General features: G+C 39.2%; 2 protein-coding genes across 4 annotated transcripts; both read left to right on the plus strand.

The window, feature by feature from the left end:
- Nucleotides 1-1,131, plus strand: LOC121776763. Its single transcript, XM_042173932.1, has one exon. It carries the CDS (start codon nucleotides 1-3, stop codon nucleotides 1,129-1,131), a length of 1,131 nt encoding a protein of 376 aa, XP_042029866.1.
- Nucleotides 1,132-10,223: 9,092 nt separating this feature from the next.
- On the plus strand, nucleotides 10,224-17,912 carry LOC121777130. 3 transcript variants are annotated; one of them, XM_042174274.1, is made up of 3 exons: nucleotides 14,860-15,002; nucleotides 16,001-16,120; nucleotides 17,497-17,912. In XM_042174274.1, the coding sequence occupies exons 2-3, from the start codon at nucleotides 16,018-16,020 to the stop codon at nucleotides 17,829-17,831; spliced, it is 438 nt and encodes a 145-aa protein (XP_042030208.1). In that variant the 5' UTR covers nucleotides 14,860-15,002; nucleotides 16,001-16,017; the 3' UTR covers nucleotides 17,832-17,912. The 3 variants fall into 3 exon arrangements, 1 of the variants encoding a protein (XP_042030208.1); XR_006045375.1 differs by lacking the exons at nucleotides 14,860-15,002; nucleotides 16,001-16,120; nucleotides 17,497-17,912 and adding exons at nucleotides 10,224-10,382; nucleotides 11,414-12,497; XR_006045376.1 differs by lacking the exons at nucleotides 14,860-15,002; nucleotides 16,001-16,120; nucleotides 17,497-17,912 and adding exons at nucleotides 10,224-10,382; nucleotides 11,585-12,497.
- Nucleotides 17,913-21,370: the final 3,458 nt, after the last annotated feature.

Genomic DNA, 21,370 nt, shown 5'->3' on the forward strand with positions numbered 1-21,370 from the left:
ATGGATGGTGAACCACCGCATGGACAAGAGGCAGTCTACGTGAAGCCCCACCTTTTAGCCATTTTGCCTGAATTCTTGGGGAGGAGCTACGACAATACATACGAATTCCTGCATGAATTTTGCAAAATCTGCAGGGTTCAGAAGAGGCCCACTGGATCAAGTGAGGATGACTTTAGGCTGAAAGCCCTTCCCCTTTCTCTTAAAGAGGAGACAAATACTTGGTTCTGGAGGCTACCATCCAATTCTATCATAACATGGTCCGATTTCAAGAGGATGTTTTTGGAGGAATTCTTTTCAGTAGCTAAGACAAATGCGCTCTGGAGGGAAACCCAAGGAGTTACACAAGGGTGTGATGAGAGTTTGAGTAAGTATTGGTCAAGATACATAGGTTTGTTAGACGCATGCCTAAACCACCATATGTTGGAAGTGGAAATTTACTCCAAATTCTATGAGGGGATGAATAAGGAGAGCAAAGACCTGGTGAACTTATCGAGTGGAAGAAGTTTTGCCAAACTACGGGTTAGTGTGGCCAAGAGAATTATGGGAAGACTTCTTTACGCGAAAAGGGGCTACAACGATCCACAAGTTTTCCTGCTCTGGAAAGATATGGTGAAAGCTGCAACGGAGGGAAATGACAATCAATTGGAGAGTCGGGTTGACAAGCTTGAGAATGCACTTTTGCCGGCAATTGAGAAGAATGAACCGCAAGCTCCCCCAGTCAGGGCCAACACGGCAATTGACCAAGTGGATCATTACCCAAATACGACTGGACTTTGGAATGCAAATAGGAGCTTAAATCCTGGAAGGCAGGGAAACGTACCTTGGAGAGAACACTCGAACTACAGATGGGAAGAGGGAAATCCTGACCTACCTCATCCGAGCTGGTTAAGAAGAAACCAACCTGATCCGTACCCACCAAATCCATATCAAAATGCCACCTATGTGCCCCCTTATCAAATTGGATACCAAAGATACCAACACCACTTACCCCAGCATTACAAAAATTCCCCAGGTTATAATCCCAACCAGTTCAATCATTATCCTTCATACCAAAATCAACCCAGCCAGTCTTGGAATCATAACTGTGAAGACTACCTCCCAAAATGGTCAAGGCGGAACCACCAAAACTAGACTTTCCAACCTTACCAAAGCCAACCCTATCCCAGTCAGAGTCAATACCACAACTTTAACCAATTCAAACAATGTCCCCCTCATCAAAAGGAGTCAAAACCTTGCCCACCATCGACACCCTAACACTCTGTGCGACCCTCACCATCAGCAAAACCTCGGTCGATTCCTACGTCCAAATCAGCATGTAAAATCTATGGAGGAAAAGATTAGAGAATTATTTGCCTCGCAACAAAGCTTCAGGAGTTACCTGCAATCAAACAATGAAGTTGCGCTAGGAGTGCAGAATACCCACAAGGAGCACAAGGCAAGCATGTACAAAATGATCAAGCAAGTATCCCAACTAGCTGACTCCATAAGTGAGATGAATGGGAATTTAGTAAGGCTCCCATCGATAGAGCGTGTACATTACCAAGAAGGAAAGAGGGATGGCAATGGAGCAGCAAGGCAAATTCTCATTAGAAAGCTGGAACGATGGCCCAAATTGATTGAGAGCAAGGATCCCTCTAACCATAGTCTGTGTCCCATGGAAAAGAGAAAAATTAAGGGGACTTTCAAGAATCATAAGAAAAGAATAGTGACAACCCTTATGACGTATCAACAAAGAAACCCATGGGAAGAAGGAACAAAGGAAAAAGAGGTTATTCCAGATGCTTTTTCCTAAGGAGCAATTGTATTATGTTGTGGCACCTCCCAAACTGATCAGTTTGGCGGGAAACTCAGATCCACATGATCCAGTGGAATTTGAAGAGGAAGCTGATGAGAGGAAAGCTGAGGCTAGTGAGGAGGAACTGCAACTTCATGAACCTAACATTCTAGGGACTACAAATTGGGCACAAAGTACTACTCTTCCCGTCCAGATAGAAGCTGATGTCAGACAAGCTCAGGTCAAAAGGGATCGGCCCACACACCATTGTACCAGTCGTGATAATGAAATCGCGGAACTTCAGGGAAGTGATCTGGATTATAACTCTTCTCTAGTAAATGATCATAGGGTCAAGTTGATAGGAAACGATTCAGGGTTATGCACAGTGGGAGAAATCCCATTGCACGTACCCAGTTTGCTCATTTAGTGGGGCAGTTGATGAATATCCCAGGAGATCCACTTGATCAATCGAATATAAATATGTTGGTTATCTACAAGGTCAAGTGAATCCCCAAGGTATTTACAACTTCTGTGAATAAGTGTAAATATTGTTTTTCGTAACTCCTTTTTAAGAAAATTCGGAACAAAGTGAATTTTAAAATCTAAAAAAATATATATTTTCGAAGTTTCTAGCCGAATATGGGAGAGAATTTTAAATTAGATTAAAAATTTTCGGATCTTAGACCATCTCGACCAGATTGCTTGGGAATTTCTACTTTTCATTTTTTTACTAAGTGCTTACATAGGGTTAGTTCTTAAAAAGGGAAAGGATACATACCGTGGTGAAGGAAATGCGTTTTTACTCAAAGAGATCAAAACGGGGGGAGATTTTGAAATTCAAAATTCAAAAATTTCGCAGGAAGGCGTACGGTTGCCTACATCATTGCCATTGTTTCCCTTCCCTTTTCTCCTTCTTTAATTCTTTCTTTTCATTTCCTTCTCCACAATTTCACTTCCCAAACCTTTCGATACTCTTAAATTCACGATGCCTAACTTTCTCTCTCTCAGTTTCCGGTGCAACCGAGCTCTGCTATCGTCAGATACCGACCAACATACCATGGATAAATCACTGGAGGGAAACCCTTCTCAGAGAGAGAACACACAACAATCATCCACAAGACCCAGAGTCAAGAAAATTCCATCTACTCCGCGACCAGATGTCGCGGCACCGTCAACATCACATGCAGCGGTGTCGCTGACAACCTCCACAACTCGCCCACCAGACGCATTCGTGAACGAGTCTTATCTGCAAATTTTGGAGGACTTGAAGGGGAGATTCTGATCAGCGGGAAAAGTAAGTTAATTCCTCACCCATATGGCCGACGAACTCAATAAGGAGGAGGCCTATCCTAGCCCAATCCCTCCAGAATTTCCTCCCAAAACCGCAACCGAAGCTGAGACGCCCACTGCACAATCCCTCTTTGCACAGAGAGAAATTTCTGAAAACCTAACAACCTCTCATACCTCACTCACAAGAGAACCTATTGAGGAGGACGACAATGTCCAACAGAATAAGGAGATGGATACAAGAACATATGGTGAAGAGGGTAGCTAAGCGGAGAATGCAGAGGAGGGTAACGAAGATAGTGAGGTAAAGGGTGTGGAAGAGGAGAATCTAGAAGGGAGTGAGGAGGTGGAAGAAGAGGGTCATGAAAGAAGTGACGAGGCAGGGGAGACTGAGAAGGACGTGGAGAAGAAAGCCAAGAGTGAGAGCAATTCTATTGAGAAAGCAAAGGATGTTGTGGTTTTAGAGGAAGAAAAGTCAAGTGATGATGAGAGGACCTTGAACGAGAGGGTTGTGCGGAGAAGTATGAGTACACCCAGAAGACAAGAAATGGAGGAGACCAGGGGTACGCTTGAAGAGGCCGCTTCTATAGCAAGTGAGGAGAGGCATGCTACATAGAGAAGGAGGAAGGGGAAACAATTTGCAGTCCCTGACAAGAAGAGGAAGCCGCGACAAGCCTCTTTGAGTGTGGTGATCCAGGAACCCTCCAAGGATCCTATCTAATACCCTATGACCAGTCTGTTAGAGTTTGTATACTAGATATCACCTTTCAAGTGATTGAATACTGTAAAACTCTTTATTTTATTTTCCAATGGATGAAACAGATTATTTTTGTCATAATGTTGTTATATTTTATATTTAATGGATGTTTATTGCATGTTTAAATGTATAAGTAACTTAACAAAGTCTAAGTCTTTGTTTTAGTAGACCGGTTATGGGCGTCGTCCACTTTAAGGTAACACGGTCAGTTCTGAACAAAGAAAAATAAGAATTTTACAGCCCACATAGGCCTAGACTACCTATCGTGAAATGTTGCAACGCTAGTCCGCATATTTCTAAGCCTTACTGAAATAAGATGACATTGGTGTGGTAGAGCACTGAATTGGATCTAACAGCGAGACAAGTCTTTATGCTATCTACTGAAAGACGAGGTCTTGATAAATTATTTATTTCTTAATCAATGTACGTTAGCATTGAGCATACAGTATTGATTATGCACTACTTTGACTTACCAAATGGTGCGGGTTTTTCGCAACCCAATAATCCTGGTATATTGGGTAGTGATAATTAATATCTAGCGGTGCTAGGATTGCTATTATATTGAATCGTGCGCGAGGTGAGTCTCGTTTGATAACGTCCTCAAGAGGTGCTCGAAACAAAGCTTTATTATTCTGAACCTAGCTAGTTGGAGTTTGATTACTCTATAAATAATAAATAAGCGTTTCTTGCTAAGTCCACTCTTAGAATTAATAAGATGTTAATTAATTAAGTTCATAGCAGACACTATTTAATTAATGGACGTTTCTATCTTAGGCGCGAGAAATGAACGACAAACAAATGGAAACCCGAATTACTTATAATTTCAGATTTGGTTGGGCGGTGCAATGCTTTTGTAGTGGTTGCTCGTAATATTCCAATATAAACTTGTGTTGGGGGAGACCATATCCAAAACCTTCCATAGATCCCTGACTGAGCCCAATATGTGACTTAATATTAATAGGAGAATAAAGGAGATAGAAAATACACTTAAATATACTCATAATTTTCGTCCCTCTCTCCTTCTCTGTTAGAGACGATTTTTTTCCTTAACTCTCCTCCGTGAGATAGAATTTTTGTCTTCTTTATTTAAGTCATAGTATTCTGGAGAGATCAGCCCACACTGATATCAGCATACAGTCTGGGAACCAGCCACAAGATCTGTGGTTTAGTACTCAAGATCTTCACGTGGAAAAGGCGCTAGATATCTTCGATTCTTTGGAGAATCCCCAAGGTAAAATGGCTAATTCGTAGAAAGCATGTTTTAGGTTTCAATTACGCTAAAGCATGATGTAATTCAAGTTATGAGCATGATACATGAGATAATTGCGCGAATAGATTTTGTCTAAATAATCTGTTAAATAAATCAGAATTATTATGCAAGTAATTTATGTACGCTTCCGCTGCCAACCCCTTCAATTGGTATCAGAGTCAGTCTTTGGCTCTGCTTATTTGGATTTAAATTTCGCAAAATTCATGTATGCATGTGTTATTTGGTTGCGAAGCGTGTTCTAGGTGTTGTTATTATTTTATGCATGTTGAACTCAAGAACAATCGAATCAAAGAACTTAAATTATTCAAGCCCACGAGACATGCGCACGAAGCGGGGATGCCGAAACAGTGGGAGCAACGGGCGGTGATCACGGGGCGACGCGCAGACGAGCGAGGGCTCATTCGTGCCCGCGACCGAGACCACACAAGCCCTTGCGGATGCCGGAACAGATTCGACAAACAGGTAGGCGCGGTGTGGCTGTTCGACCGAGAACTCGCCGAGACACCGCGAGCTACCAGCCCAAGCCCCAGGCAGAAGACCCGGCAGCAGCTTCCAGCGCTGGCCGAGAGCACCGTGCCCTGGCGCGGGTGCTGGCTGGTGCAGTGGGTGCGGCTAGGGACCGAGATAGGCGAGACGTGCAGCGGCTCACTGGCCGAGAGGATTCACGCCATCGTGCGTGCTCCTTGCCGAGAGCAGGCGCCGCCTGAAGTGCTGAGACGACGAGCCAGCTGAAACGAAGTGGGGCCGAGAGCAGCGGCACCCTATGCGCAGGCCGCTGGCCGAGACGCGCGTGCGGCTGGGCTCGTCGGATACCGAAGACGTGTTCGTAGGAGTTTTCATCGTCGTCGATTCGTGCGAACCTCAATCGACGAGATAATGAAGAAATATTAATTTATGATTATTTAATTCTTGAAATTAAAAGAAATCATTAAAATAATATTATTTAAAGGAAATAAAATAATTTGGGAAGATTTCCCTAGATTTTAGGAATATATGATTATTGACTTTATCTGTGGAAATAAATATATTTTATTTACTCCTAGATGATATAGACAAGAATAATTAAATAGTTTCCTAATTATTATATATCTAGAATCCTAATAAGGATAGATATGTAGGAGTACATTAAATAAAATAATTATTCTCTTCCTAATCTTGAACTAGAAATTAATTTAAGTTTAATTATTCATGTCAGTCCAAGATATGAATAATTCTATTTTTTTAAATAAATCTTATAGAAGACATGAATAAGAATTGAACATTAGTAAATTAATACAACTTCCTTAAATAAGATATTAAAAGATTATAAAAGTTTTAATTATCCAGTCAATTAAATCCCAACAGAATTTAATTAAGCCTTTTCTCCCTTAAGACTAAGGATAATTAATGAAAAACCATAACTAAAATATCTAAACTATAATTACAAACAATGTTTGTATATGGTCTTCATCTATTGGTCTGCAATTTGTGAAGCTAATTTCTAATATTATCGCCTCTCATTATTTGGGGACAATAATCCTACGAAATAGTAAGTTCATGAGGGTGGACTTCTCAAATATAAATAGTGTGAACTAGAATGTGGTTTCTAATATTATCGTCACAATAGTCCTAAGAAATTACGAGCTTCAGGTGTTCACGCAGAATTTATGAGATAGCTTGATTTTGTTAGCACCACATGAGCATTGTAATGGGAGTGTGTTGTAGAAATAAACTTGCTTATGCAACATTAGGCGGGCCATGCCATTATGTGGTCTCTGGACTATTCGTCAGTGTTGTGACTAGTAAAAATGCTAAAATTTTAATGTGTATTGACCTCTTATGGGGGGTACAAAATTTTAATTTTACAGTTGTAAGTTTTTTAAAAGTTTTACGGTTAACCTATTCAAATTTATTACATAAGTTTTATGGTTAACCTATTCAAATTCATTACATAAGTATTGACCACTTCAAGGAACCAAAGAAAAGGAATGATTGTCCCAGGCGTGTGTCGAAGGGAAAGAGGTGCACCTCCCATTCCTGCGAGGACTGGAGTCCGAGGATAAATTCCACTCTTATATCAAGGCAATCGGTTTCGAGTGGCTCATAGAGCACTGTATGGTGGAGGTCCTCGTGGACCTGGCGAAGGAATTCTTCACATCCTTCCAGTTCAAACCCACCACCGATCTTGATGCGGACTCTAAACGCTTCAGAGTATTTAATCAGGAGGTGGTAATGAACCTACGAGAGTGGTCTTTAAGCATAGGGTTGTGATAAGGCTCATTTCATGCATTTGTTATGGGGTAAATTTGTGCGTTTTCGGGGAGCTAACATATTCTGAGTTCAGGTGCGTAGAATCTGTCAGGTCCAGGAAAAATATGCAAGTAGATCAGGCGGACGCAAAAGTGGCAAAATTTGAAGTGAAATATCGCATGCCGCCAAACTGACCTAGAAGAATCATGAGGACAACGACAGGAGCTTATGGGAGCAAACGAGTATATTTTGAAGATCCTTTTCAAGGGCATCATTGTCAAACCAACAAGAAGGCTCCCTAGGGATCAGAGCCTCACCTATATAAAGGGACGAACATCCAAAAGAGAGGCAGCTCCATCCATTCTTAGCTTACCCTCCCGAAAGTTCACTTCAAAGTCTCATTTAGTTTCTACGTGCTTGGTGATGGGTGAAGTTCTGGTGCCGTGGTGGTGTTTTATCGTTTGTTTAGCTATGTTTCACCGTCCCAAGAGGGCGAAGAAACAATCATTTACTTTCCGTTTTGGATAATCTTTTGTTTTAACTCCATAGTTTTGGTTTCCGGCATTAGATCGTGTGTTTTGGAACTTATATCTATCTGATATGGAATTTTTGTTGCTGTTTCTTAGGATCTCATGGAGTTGATGTTTGGTTTTTACTATTTTGGATGCGTTTAGCAATTGTGGGTTGTTTGGAGCTTGAATCGGTGGATTCAAGTTGGTGTTGTGGATCTGAGTTGAGGAGGATGGATCTGAACATGTTGAAGTTGGGATCTGGTTGATCTGTGTTGAATCAAAGTTTGAGTTTGTGGATCTGATGTAATCTGTTCAGCATCTGCATGGTTTTGCTCGTTACTGTTTGTTTTCAATTCTGTTGGGTCGAGTAGATTAGATCTGATAGTTTCATGCTTGATTTTTATGTTTATGTCTTAATCCGTGGTTCGATATGTTCTACGCTCTGTTTGATGCTCTGTTCCACCCTGTTTTGTGTTGATCTCGCGAAGAAGATGAAGTTTATTGGTAGTTAGAATCAAGATCTTCATCTACCATTGTTCTTTTCTGCTTTTCGCAGCTTTTCCTGTTACTAGGTTAGTTAGAGAAACTGGTCCACACTTACTTTTGAACATTGTTTGGCTATTTCGGGTAAAACTCAAAATGAACATTTTGTTGCAAATGTTTTATGTTGCTAGTTTAGATTAGATCGTTCGTTTACGTTTGATACTCATGCATGCGTTCGTACAGTTTTTCGTCTGCTAGATCAGTTAGATAGAATATTCTTTCAATTTCTGCCTAGTCTAGGTGTTTTAAAACTTAAGCCCACAGAGTTGCGTGGCAGCAGCCGAAAAACCCTTTCCAAAACATCCAAAACGCTTTTGTAACACATTCGTCCTCGTGGGATCAATCCTTGCTTCTCTATACTAGCCAATAGTATAGTGGGTTAGGGTTTTGATAGCAGTTCTGAAAGTGCACCCAACGACGCTCGAATAGGTTTAGAATCTGCTAGACCCGTTGGTTTAGTGAACTTCCCATATCTGTTTGCTTGCTTTAAATTAAGTGTGCGCACGTAGAAATATCTCCGAACAGTTCAGCTCATCAGCTCATCAGGCTGATGAGCCAAGAAGAGGATGATGAGGGGGCGTGGGCTGAGAGGGAGATTGATCACCCGCAAGGGTACCCTCCAAAGAACACTGATGGCTTCGATCTCTTCAATTTCCGCCCCCAGCACGCAACATTCATACAGCGTCTGGCACACCGGCAATCCTCCCCCGGAGTGGGGGCTAATCCCTTACTAGTTCCGTCACCGAAAAAAAGTTAGTGGAAAGAAGGTCCACTTTATAAATTGGTTTTATAATAAAATGTGAGTGTAATGAGTTAGTAATCCACTTACCAAAAATGAAAAAAGTAAATATGGACATTATTTTGTGGACAGACCAAAATAGCAATTGTGGACATTATTTCGTAGACTTGTTTTATTAATTTTCATGATTTAAAATGCCTACAGGCTTATAATGTAAAACCTCAATTGTTTATTGTTGAGCATTTGTTGTGCCTATGGCAACTCAAGAAATGTAATACCCCACCCTATTAATAACGTTTGACGTTTGTCAATATGTTCATTTATCAAGTAAATGCTATATTAAAGTAAGTAGTACTTCAAACTACTATCTTTTGTTACTTTAAATCCTTTTGGGTTTTATTGATCAAGTGCCAACGTGAGAAAGTATTTATGCTCAACTAGTTTGACGTGCAAGGAAATACTACAAGTTAGTGGAGAATGCTCCAAGTATAGAGCTCAAATAAATGTTAAATGTCCATTTACAAAATAGAGCTATTCCTCTATAAGTGGAGAATGCTCCAAGTATATCTATATTATTACAAAGACGAGTTGTACACAGTTGGTGCTCTATTATTGGAGAAACTCCAATTCTCGAAGCATGCTCCTGCGAATGAAAAGACCCGTCAGCATGTAATAATTTAGACACGGTAAATGGAACAGCGTGAATAATGTCTTGTGTGACATTTTCTTCCTGCATATATCAAAGGGACGAGGTGAAATTCTTTTTCAAACTCTTCATGATGAAATATCCCTAATATCATGCAAAAGACGTGTTCGAGTGGACTTGCTACAATAATGAATAGTGTTGAATAGCATGCATAGTGCCAAATAGTGTCATAAATAGTATGGATAGTGCCAAATAGTGAATGAGTAGTTGTGCGTGCATATCAGCAACATGTTATATTTTTTCCATCATGTTGAAAAATGATTTCAAATCCTATAGTTCCAGCTTCCGAAAGATTGGTCAAGGATTCACAGTAGAATCCTTTAATGCATTCACGACATGTCGGGAGAAATCTTAGTATAAAAAGAGGAGTTATTTTTCTTCACCATCACACAAAAATGTAGTTTCACAACACCTCCAACATACAATCTTTCACCAAATTACTGCACACTCAAAATCTTCCAACCCACTTCAACCTTTTCTCCTTCAAGCAAACCAGAGAAGGAACCGTGAAGATAGTAAAAGGATTCCTTTTCCAATTCATCAAGTTTTGCCATTTTTCCTCTAAGTATGTTTCACGCTAAATTCATTCTTTTTCAAGCGTATCTTTTAGCATGTAGAAAAATCATACAGAACATCGATCAAAGTAAAGCATGCTCCCTTTATTGTCAAATATGCCATATTTTTATTCCAAATTCAAGAAACCTCCTCTCCGATCATTACAAAACCGACATTGCTACTGTTGAAAACGACAGCCACTTCGGAAATTAATAATGGAAGATCTAACTGTTAAAATTAGATCTCCTTCGGTAGGAATGATGTTTTATGATTAATCCACCTTTGGTTAAATTTTTGTGATGATCGGATATTATTTGGACCTCCGAACGTGAAGAAAACCGAGACTATCTATCTCTTGTTTGGCGGAAAAGAAAGAGAAAGAGAGGGAGAGAGAGGGATATGTTGAGAGACAATGAGTAATAAGAAGATGGAAGCGTGAGCGGTTAGTGCACACTCTTTAAAGATAGTGGGCTTGGATGAATTAATTTATTGGACTACAACTATATAAATCTTGGGCTAGAATAAGATATCATGTGAGCCCATATCTTTAATTAATTGTTTGGGCTTAAGTTTCTTTCGACTAATTTAAATAAGTGAGCTTGCATGATTTGATTCAAGTAAATCCTCGGATTCACTAAATAATTAATCTCTCGATTAGTTAATGTCAATAATTAAATCTCCGGATTTAATTAAAGCGATTGAGACCATGAAAGAAAGAAGAAAAATAGGATGCATATCATATGTGAATATCATCCACTTGTATTTATTTCACTGAGCTAAATAGATTATTATCTTTTATTGGACAAGGTCCATCGTAAGGAATTTAACTCCAAGTGAGTTAATATTGTTTTACCGAGTTTGGAAGCATACGAGGTGTACTTTTCTATCCTACATACAAATGTGGATAAAAATATGAAGTATATTTGAGATAATTTATTTATTCAATTGATGTCGTCTTGCCATAAATGATTTGTTTTATGAGATGTGATCCGTTTTGGTTATACCGAATGTGCTATGCCAAAATTTATAAATCGAATTCAGGTCCAGCAAGGGGAGAGTCCCTACTCGGACTAGTTTACACGTGGATTGTGTGTCATCGAAAGGGTTGGCTGGTCTGGTGACCGTGGAAAGTGGCCACTTTCCCGTCACAAGATGTTTCAGATACGATGAATACCTTTGTACTCAACCCTGCATGTATTTCGAAATGTGCAGGTTGAGTTGTGATGGAGTAGAGGGTGATGATTTAAGTGGGGCTTACTCTTGTGTCTATACAGTACTCTCGGAGGTTCATGCCGTCACAATATAATTTTTTTCTTCTTTTAATTATGGTTAAGTTTTTTTTTTTTCCCCTTTTTTCTCACTCACGTCCAAGCCGCCGCCTCCTTCCACCTGCCACCGGCGACGTCTCCACCCCCTACCACACCACACCACACCACACCGCTCCACTTGCACCTTATAGTATATTTTTATTCCACTGTATTTCCATTGTTCATAGATCTACTTTTCATTCTTGATTTTTTTTCTGTATTGATTTCAAAAATTGTTAGAACAATTTTTTCCATTATTTTGTGTATATTGTCAGTAAAGTGTGGGTGACAAATTTTGTGGGACACGAAAATGGAAAATGCGACAAACTAGCTGGGGCGGTGGGAGTTTATTATTTCTAATGGTTTTTATAATTGAATAAATATGCTTGAGTATCTTACATACCTCAGTCGTAGTCCGATGGAGAGTTATGGCTGTTTTATGGAAGCCGTGTAGTGCAGAAAAAGTTTCACCCGGACGCGTGACTTTTGATCACTAAAATTCGCCCGGTCGGGTAGCTACCCGAAAGCACGGTTGAGACATCAAATCCCACCCGGACAGGTGACTTTCGGTCACCAAAATCTACCCGGTCGGGTAGCTATAAATAGCACTTCTCATTTTTCAAAGAGATTTTGATTTGATTGGGCGCCCCGAGCGATGAGGGGGGACCCCGGGGCACGGGCTGATGCGGAGACAGGGCGAGAGACCCACGAATCGGGGCGCCAGAATAGCCAAATGATGATTATATTTGTGTCTCTTTTATAAGTTTGTTGATCTAAATATATCATTACTCCATATTAAAAAAAGATTAGATGAAAAATATAAATTTTTCAACAACATAACTAAATAACTGAATTTTATTATAAAAAATCATCAAAAGTTCCAAAAAAAAGTTGCAAAACATATAATAATTAACTAAATAATATCATCATCACTCAGAGGCAAGTCCTCTTTCTCCTTCATCGGATACAATTAAATTAATATCTTCACTGTCATCTTCATTATCCACAAGAGTACAAGCATGCATAGAGCTTGAGGCTTGTTCTCTTGTGCTTGTGCTACCTCTAGTTCAATCGTTCGTTGTGAAAAAACACTCCAATTTCTTTCACAGCCGGTAGCACTATAAGTTAAGCTCAATACTCTAATTGCAAAACTTTGCAAATTTGGTGCGTCATATTGAAAACTATTCCACCATTCTGCTGAAGTAAATAAAAAATATACATAATTATTATTACCATTTAAATAAATAATATGATGAAAAGATAATGAATAATTACCTGGTGCCATTTGAGTTCTGTTTCGAATAGCCAAAGGATGTGAAAAACAGGAGATAGCCTTCTTATATTTGGGCATTTCTTCCTTATTGATTTTGTCTTGAATGCTTTGGTCGGGGACCAACTTCTCAATACATGCAACCATACCATCCATGACCTCCGAACATTCATAAATACCTTTCACATTGGCATAAAAAACTTTCGGGTTCAAGTAATGACCCGCAGCATGTAACGGTCTGTGCAATTGATCATTCCATCGAGCATCAATGATCTCAAATACTCTCTTGAACTTCTCTTCTCTTCCATTGAATGCGCTGGATATGACTTCTTTGCACCGATCCATAGCCTCGTAAATGTAACCCATTGCAGGCTTACGCTCGACATCAACCATCCTCAACACTTTAATAAGAGGATCGGTCAATTTGAGAGCTTAGACAACATGCCTCCAGTAATTGTCATTGAGGACAGTAGCTGTTGCATTTTTGCTGGGTATCTCTTTATAACATTGGCTATTTCTCCATTCATCACTAGTAAACATCTTTATGAGGTTTTGTCGTTCGTTATGGATGGACCTCTGGGTGATGAAGGAAGTGGCAAATCTAGTGGTGGTCGGCCTAAGCAATTCCCTCTGGCTTGTATACTTTCTCATCATATTCAACACACTGGTTTTACTGTAAATAAAACCAGTCAAAGATATTGATTTTTTGATAGCTTCCTTGACAATTGGTATTTTACCAACATCCTCAAGCATCAAATCGATGCAGTGAGCAGCACAAGGAGTCCAAAACAAATTGGGCTTCTTAACTTTCAGCATCAGCCCAACTTTCTTATAATTTGAGGCATTATCTGTCACAATCTGAATCACATGTTGCTCTCCAATGTAATCAACAATCTCCTCAAACATTGGCACCAATGCATTTGCGTCCTTCACTATATCAAACACATCAGCAGACTTGATAAAAACCGAACCTTTAGGAGAGTTCACCAAGAAGTTGATAATGTCTCTTTGAGAAACTGAATCTCGCCCACTCTTCTCTATGGTTTTTTAGAATATCCTTCATAGCATTGACTTCTTTGTTAAGCAAAGGAACTCTTAACTCATGATAGCTTGGAGGCTTCATGCTCGGACCAAATTGCCCAGTAGATTCGATCGCAATCTTGAAACTATCATACTGTGCAGCATTAAATGGTATACCCGCATCATAAAACCGTTTAGCCCAGTTGATGCAAACCAATTCACGCAAATCTTTTTTGTATGCATCATTTAATGTCTGTTGCTTTTCCTTGCTCAACTTATGTGCTTGGACGACCTTTGCTCGATCAGGGTTGACCCGAGGCCTTTTCTGTTTGGTCGAGCTACTGCCAATAATGTTGTCTTCTTCGTCTTTCCCGTAACCTAAATCTTCAAACTCTTGCCTGCTTTGTGATGCTGCCACTGTAAAAACTTGCAGTATTTTAGCATCCTCTTTTTTCTTCATATAGTTGATCATTTCCTCTCTCACATGTGGTGGGCATTTAGTACATTTCGTGACGTTTTTAAATCCGCCAACGAAATGTTCTTTGAGCCTTCGAATTCCCGATGCAATCACTTTGTCGCAAAAGTTGCATGTAAGTTTATATCTGGTATCCGGATCAGCTCTTGCATATTTCCTAGCTGGGTCTTGAGACATTTTGTATAAAAATGATCTGTTGAAAGAAACAATGATTTATAATTAATCATAATTCACAATGTCTAAATTGCTATTGATGTGTCATGGCTATTCTAAGCATACAGAAAAACATATTTATATGAATTATGCACTGCATGAAATTTATTTGACACCATGTCGTCGGTGGTTATTTAACCTAAATCGGCTCGCTCCACGGCGACCCAGACGACCCAGACGCGCCCCACCGTCGCTCCGCGGATCTCGCACGACCCCGCCGCATCAGGGCGATTACAGTCTCGCTTTGATCGCCGCGCGCCCCGAGCGCGATTTTCACAACACTGGTATACTTTGAGGCTTTGTGGATTCCTTGAAGGTTTAACCATGGATACCTGTTAGCATGGTGTAAGTGCCTTTTACTTATTCCATCAATGACATTTATCTTCCTTTCCACATTATCTATTACTTGATCTTCCTTCTTTTTAGCTTAGATTCAATAGTTGTTGGATCTAGTTTTATCTTTTTACTTGCTTTGAGAAATTGAAAATTACTTCAAAAATAAAGTAAAATCAAACATCAATTTGGGTTTTCCTTGGGAAATAGATCACACAATACTTGGATTCATTTCATTTGGTATCTAGAGCCTAGTACTCACTATGTGTTTGATCTATTGTGCCTTTGAGTTTTTTTCTTTTCTTTTCTTTAGCCTTTGTGTGTTTCCTTTGTGTGTTTCTTTAGGCCTATTTGATCCTTTAAAATAAAACCCAATACTGAAGCTATATACAATGTTTTAGCCATTTTGGGGTTGGGGAACCATACAAAAAAAATTCCTAAAGTGCAGTCCATGTTTACTACATTTTCAGCTCATATATATGGCATGTGTGTGCTTAAGGCCTTGAATCCTACTTGCATCTTTCTATATGTGTTTATGTGTTATGTCGTCTTGGGTTTGTTTGCTAAGGGATATACCTTGATTGATCCACCTCAAACATCTATAACTTCGAGTTGGAGTTAGAGTTGCGAGTGTGAGTGAAACCACCTCTTACTATAATCTAAACCTTTCTTCCGAGAGATATTGGGGAGTGAATTTTGGGGAGTTTGGGACATCTTGGTTAATTTCACCTTCTTAAATCCTATTTTCTTTATTTTTGACTAACCAAACTTGGGTTGTCTTAGAGCCTGATAAAAGACAAAAGGGTGAGGTGCAAAAGTCAGGAGAGGGTGGTGGTGGTGAGAAAAAAGAAAAATACCACATGAGAGAAAATCCACAAGCACAGTGAGTCAATGGTGTTTGTTAGATTCTAAGGTCAATCCAAATGAAAGGCCTCTTGCTCTTAGTGAAGAAAATAAGTTTTTACCCACTAACACTTCTTGTATATCTTCTTGTGTTGATGACTTTGTAGTGAGTAAAATTGAAGACATGGAAGTGAAGCACCAAGTTGTACATGGCTTGGATACTATGCCCCCGGAGAAGGATCAAGAGGAACGAGGGCAAGTGGATGAACTCCTTGCCCAAGGTTCAGGTGCACTATCCTTGTCTCCTTGTGATGCTCCCTTCAATATGATTGTATTGGAGAAGCCCATTTATTTTGATAGATTTACCATTGTTGACATGTATGATACGTGACATCAAGAGCTTAAATTGTTGAAGCCTAAACTCATCTTCGCATTACCGTTCTTGGTAAATACAAACATTGATAAGCATGTTATTTCTCTTGTTGATTATAACTTGAATGATTGAATGACTTCCTTCCATGATAAGATGCCGAAGCTTTCAGTTGCTAGTAATTTTCAGCTTCATGAATATAGTAGGACCAAGAGAAGTGAAATCGTTGATTGCTTTAGAACTTGGTGTTTGCTATGTTTTCATTGCAAAATGGTAAGACCCTCCAATCGGATGGGGATCTTTTATGGTCGTTTTGTGAATAATTTTTCTACTCACATGTCTTTTGTAGAGTGTATTGTGTTTAATGGCATAAGGATACATTGTTCCAATAGTTGTGGCCGTGTTCTAAAATTATTTGAGCAATTGCGTGGGGTTTATGTTGAAAAGTTTTTAATGATACTTGGTGTTGCTTTTTTACAAGTTTCATATGCATGGTGTTGTGCTTTTGTTGTCATGTTGTGCATGAAGGTTTATGGACACATTGCTCCCTTATTTTTGATAAACTTGGTTTGTTGGTTGATACATCTTCTCGCAAATTTGATGTGAATTGTAATGAACCTACTCTATGTATTGAATATGAGCTTGTCAATTTGTGGAGTAGCTCTTATTTGAGCAAGGATGTGTATCAATAGGGATTTTGTTATTATGCCTATCTTGTTTAATTTCAACCTTGCACCATATGAGGACCCTTTCTTGTGTATGCCTAGTCTTGATGAAAATGTCAAATCTTTTGTGAAGATATTCAAGAATTTGGGTATCATTTGTATGGGGATGATCGAGCCAAATAGAAACAAGGTGCTTGGGGCATGTGTGCTTTGGCATGTTAATTGCTTTTATTGCATGTCAATCAAATTATTCAACAAAAATGGGAATGTTTTATGGTCTTTTTGTTAAGAACTTCATATCTGATGGCTTTGTTTGGAACTACATTGTGAAGGAATGCCTATGTTTATTTGCACCCACATCTCGTACTTATACTGTGAGGTTATTTAAGTTTTGGTATGAAGGATATCTTGATGAGTTTGTCTTGATTCCTTATGGGCGGGATTTGGACATGAAAGAATTCATCAATTTGTGTTCTCATATTTATTGTGACTTGGCCTTGAACTTTATGGAACATGAATTTGGAGGTCCACAATGCCTTTGTTGTAGTTTTGCCTCTTAGAGCCGTTAGTGGTCCATACCTTTTTCATCATACTTTGATATTTGATTTGCTCTCGTACTATTTTATAGGTGTGCAGAATCCGGATTTGAGGGCAAATCATTTCCAAGAAGGGTATATGACCACGGGTGTTAGACGTCAAGAGTTTTCACTTTTGCGTGAGCCAAGGATTGATTGGGGTTCAAGGATGAGAAAGAAGACATGCCAAGGATCCAATGAAGCTAAAGGGCCTCTCGAGGATGCGAGGAATAGAGAAGGCTCGGATTTGAGGACAAATCCTTTCCAAGAAGGGGATGATGATACAATCATGGAAGGCGTGCATCAAAGTTTGCAACTGCAGCCAGCTTCAATCAGTATTTTTGCTATTAATATTGTGAGTTTGTGTCCGTGCAATGCACTGATATGAGTCGAGAGTTAGAGCCGTTGAAGCTCGAGGAAGAGATCACGAAAGGTGCTCGGTTTGGTGAGCTGAAACTAGCTGTTGGGATAGGCGGTTATAACTGATTTTTGGTGAAGGAAAATTAGTTAGATTTCTTCTTCTCATTCATATATATAGCTTGATCATTTCAATTGTAAAGTGTAGACAGAAAATCACAATACACACACAATTAGAAGATTACTACTTTAGCTTGTGATTAGTTTGAGTGGGTGAATTCAGGTTCAATTTTTGATTCGAAGCCGATCTTGATTGAGGCACACCAACTGTTTGAGAAATGTCTACAGCCAAGTTTGAGGTGGAGAAGTTCACTGGCAGAAATGATTTTGGCTTGCGGAGGCTGAAGATGAAGGCCATCTTGATGCAGCAGGGGTTATGGGATGTCTTGAAAAGCAGTAGCAACGATGAGGAGAAGTCTGATGCCGATGAGAAGGAAAAAGGAAGGCTATAGGAGATGAAGTACAAGACCTACAGCACCCTGATCTTGAACCTCACCGATAGGGTGTTGAGAGAGGTCTCAAAGAAGGAAACAACAGCTGGTGTATGGTCGAAGTTGGAGTCATTGTACATGACTAAATCTCTTGCAAATCGCCTACGCTTGAAGCAGAAGCTACTGACCTTCATGTTTTCAGATGCAAGGAGTATTGCAGAGCAGCTTGAGGAATTTGGGAAGTACATTGATGATCTTGAGAATATTGATGAGGAAATCAAGGATGAAGACAATGCATTAATGTTGCCGAACTCCATGCCTAAGAGTTATGAGCATTTCAAGGATGCAATGCTTCTTGGAAGAGAATCCAAGATCAGCTATGACGAGGTTCATTCTGCCTTGAAGTTGAATGATTCTCAGAAGTCTATATCTAAACAAACTGATCCAGCGGCTGAGAGCTTGTACTTGAAGAACCATGAGAAGATAGGGTTCAAGAAGAAGTCTTAGAAGAAGCAAGATAAAGAGAAAATTGAAGGGGGAAAAAGACTAGAAGCTGTCACTATTCCAAGAAAGCTGGCCATTTGAAGAAAGCTTGTTTTGCTTGGAAAAGAAAGCAAGAGCAAGAGAAGGAAGGCTGGTAATGTTGAGACTGCTGACTTAGCTCAGGAAGTGGAGGCTCATGAGGCCTTGAATATACACTCGGGAGCTGTTATTGAAGAATCTTGGATTATGGATTTTGGTTGCACTTTCCACATTTGTGCTAGGGTTTGGTGCCCCTTGCACAGCGGAAGTCATGCATAAACATATAAATCATGCATAAAGGTCTATTTGACTGATTATGTGATTAATTGATTCACATGTTAAACACAAAATTGCATACATGAACGCAAATAATTCATGTAGAAGGAATTAAAATCCTAATTCATGAATTCCTACTATTTAGAATTACCGATCTGATTCTCCAAAGAATCGTCGATTGCTTGAGCCTTCTCCATGTGATGTTCTTCGTACTCAACCACGAACATTTGGGTGGGCAAAGCTCAAAAGAATCGAAAAGGGCTTGATTAGAAAGAAGATAGATTTTCAGTTCTGGAGAGAACTGAAAAAATCATTCACTCCAGAGAGAGGAACGAAATTTTAGAGTTAATTATTAATTAATATCCTTTCTAATCTCCTTTTATATAGAGTTATGATGGGCCAGATTAGGGATCCATGGAGGTTGGACTTGGACCAAACCTGTTGGACTTTTACGAATTAAATTGAGCCCCAATTTAATACAAGTCCAACATAATATTATTATCATCCACTATAGTATAATAATATTGACTGCCCATCTAATCTCAAATTACGAGTAATCCGGGCTTTACCTCTTTAATTTATTATTTGTCGTGTTTACGATATAAATATCCATTAATTAATTTAAGTCTGCTATTTGACTTTAATTAATTAATATCTTTTTCCAAGAGTTGTCTAGTTCAAAATCTTTTTTTATTATTCTGGAATAAATTCCAACTTGTCGGGTTTCTGAATAATAAAACCTTTTTCAAACACCTATTGAGGATATTATCAAACTGCACTCACCCAGCACACGATTCATTAAAATAACAATACTAGCACCTCTAGACATAGATCACCACTACCCAAGATATCATGATTCTTGGATTGCGAAAAATCCACACCATTTGATAAATCAAAGTAGTGCATAATCAATATCGTATGCTCAATGTTATGTCAACAATGATTAAGAAATAACAATCACCGAGACCTCGTCTTTCAGTAAATAGCAAGAAAGGCTTATCTCAACCGTTAGCAATGCTATACCACACCAGTGTCGTTTATTTCCTAAGGTAAGGAAACATGCGGACTAACACTCCAACTTTCATGATAGGTAGCCATAGCCTATCTAGGTTATGAAATTCTATTTTTCTTCTATAAAGGACCGACTGCGTCACCTTATATGAAAGTCGTTCACGACCAGTCTACTATGTAGAAGAATTAGACTTGTTTGCTTCTTATACATTTAAATGTTTGAGAAACATCTTATAAATGCATAAGCAAACACGAATGCGATAAAAGAACTTCTTCCTGCTTTTGGTTAAAAGTGGATTGCAGAGTTTATTGTATACAAGCAATTTTATCCGTGCAACATGCTAGAAATATGTTTTTCAGTATACCAATCCTTACAATTTTTTCTCACAGATCTTGGTTCTAGAGTTTAGCAAGCTGTCAGGGTGCATCAAAGAGCTTAAAGAAGTGTGAATCTTGTATTTTAGGAAAGGTAAAGAAGCTGCCATTTGCAAGTGGAAAGCACAGCTCAAGGGTTTAGGGGCCTGCTCACAGTGACTTGTAGGGGCCTGCTCATACTGAGTCCATAGGTGGAGGTAAATATTTCATCTCCATCATTGATGATTTTTTAAGAAAAGTATGGATCTATATTTTGAAAGAAAAATCTCAAGCTTTTGAAAAATTCAAAGAATGGCATGCTAGATATGAGAATGAGAGGGGGACTGTGCTGAAAGGTCTAAGAACTGATAATGGTACGGAGTTTTTATCTGCCGAGTTTGACAATTTTTGCAAATTAAATGGGTATTAGAAGGCATAGAACAACACCAAAGAACTTATAACAGAATGGGGTGGCAGAGAGAATGAATATGAAACTGCTTGAGAGAGTGGGGTGCATGTTGTTCTCTTCTGGTTAGCCTAAGAAATTATGGGCTGAAGCTATGTCTACTGCTGCAACACTCATTAATAAGTGCCCCTCATCTGCAATCTGTAATAAGACCCCAGATCAGAGATGGTATGGAAGTCTAGGAGACTATTCTTTTCTGAAGATATTTGGTTGTGCTGCATATGCACAAGTGAAGAAGAATAAGTTGGAACTAAGAGCAAGAAAATGTGTGATGTTAGGATATCAGGATGGGATGAAGGGCTAGAGATTATGGAGTTTGGAAAAAGAAGGCCAGAATATTATTATGAGCAGAGATGTGTTGTTCAATGAAGAGGAAATGACATTCAAGAAGAAAGAAGCTGCTGATGGAGGCAGTGATCCCAATCAGCAAAGTTTTGAAGTTGGCGAGGG

The sequence above is a fragment of the Salvia splendens genome, chromosome 18 (assembly GCF_004379255.2).
Source record: "Salvia splendens isolate huo1 chromosome 18, SspV2, whole genome shotgun sequence".
Taxonomy (NCBI): domain Eukaryota; kingdom Viridiplantae; phylum Streptophyta; class Magnoliopsida; order Lamiales; family Lamiaceae; genus Salvia; species Salvia splendens.

What these genes read in the sequence shown, in the direction of transcription:
- LOC121777130 (XM_042174274.1), top strand. Translation starts at nt 16,018, where the DNA reads ATGGAAGTGAAGCACCAAGTTGTACATGGCTTGGATACTATGCCCCCG. An exon ending in ACTCCTTGCCCAAGGTTCAG is followed by an intron (nt 16,121 to 17,496) that starts GTGCACTATCCT and finishes ACTATTTTATAG; the next exon opens with GTGTGCAGAATCCGGATTTG.
- LOC121776763 (XM_042173932.1), top strand. Translation starts at nt 1, where the DNA reads ATGGATGGTGAACCACCGCATGGACAAGAGGCAGTCTACGTGAAGCCC.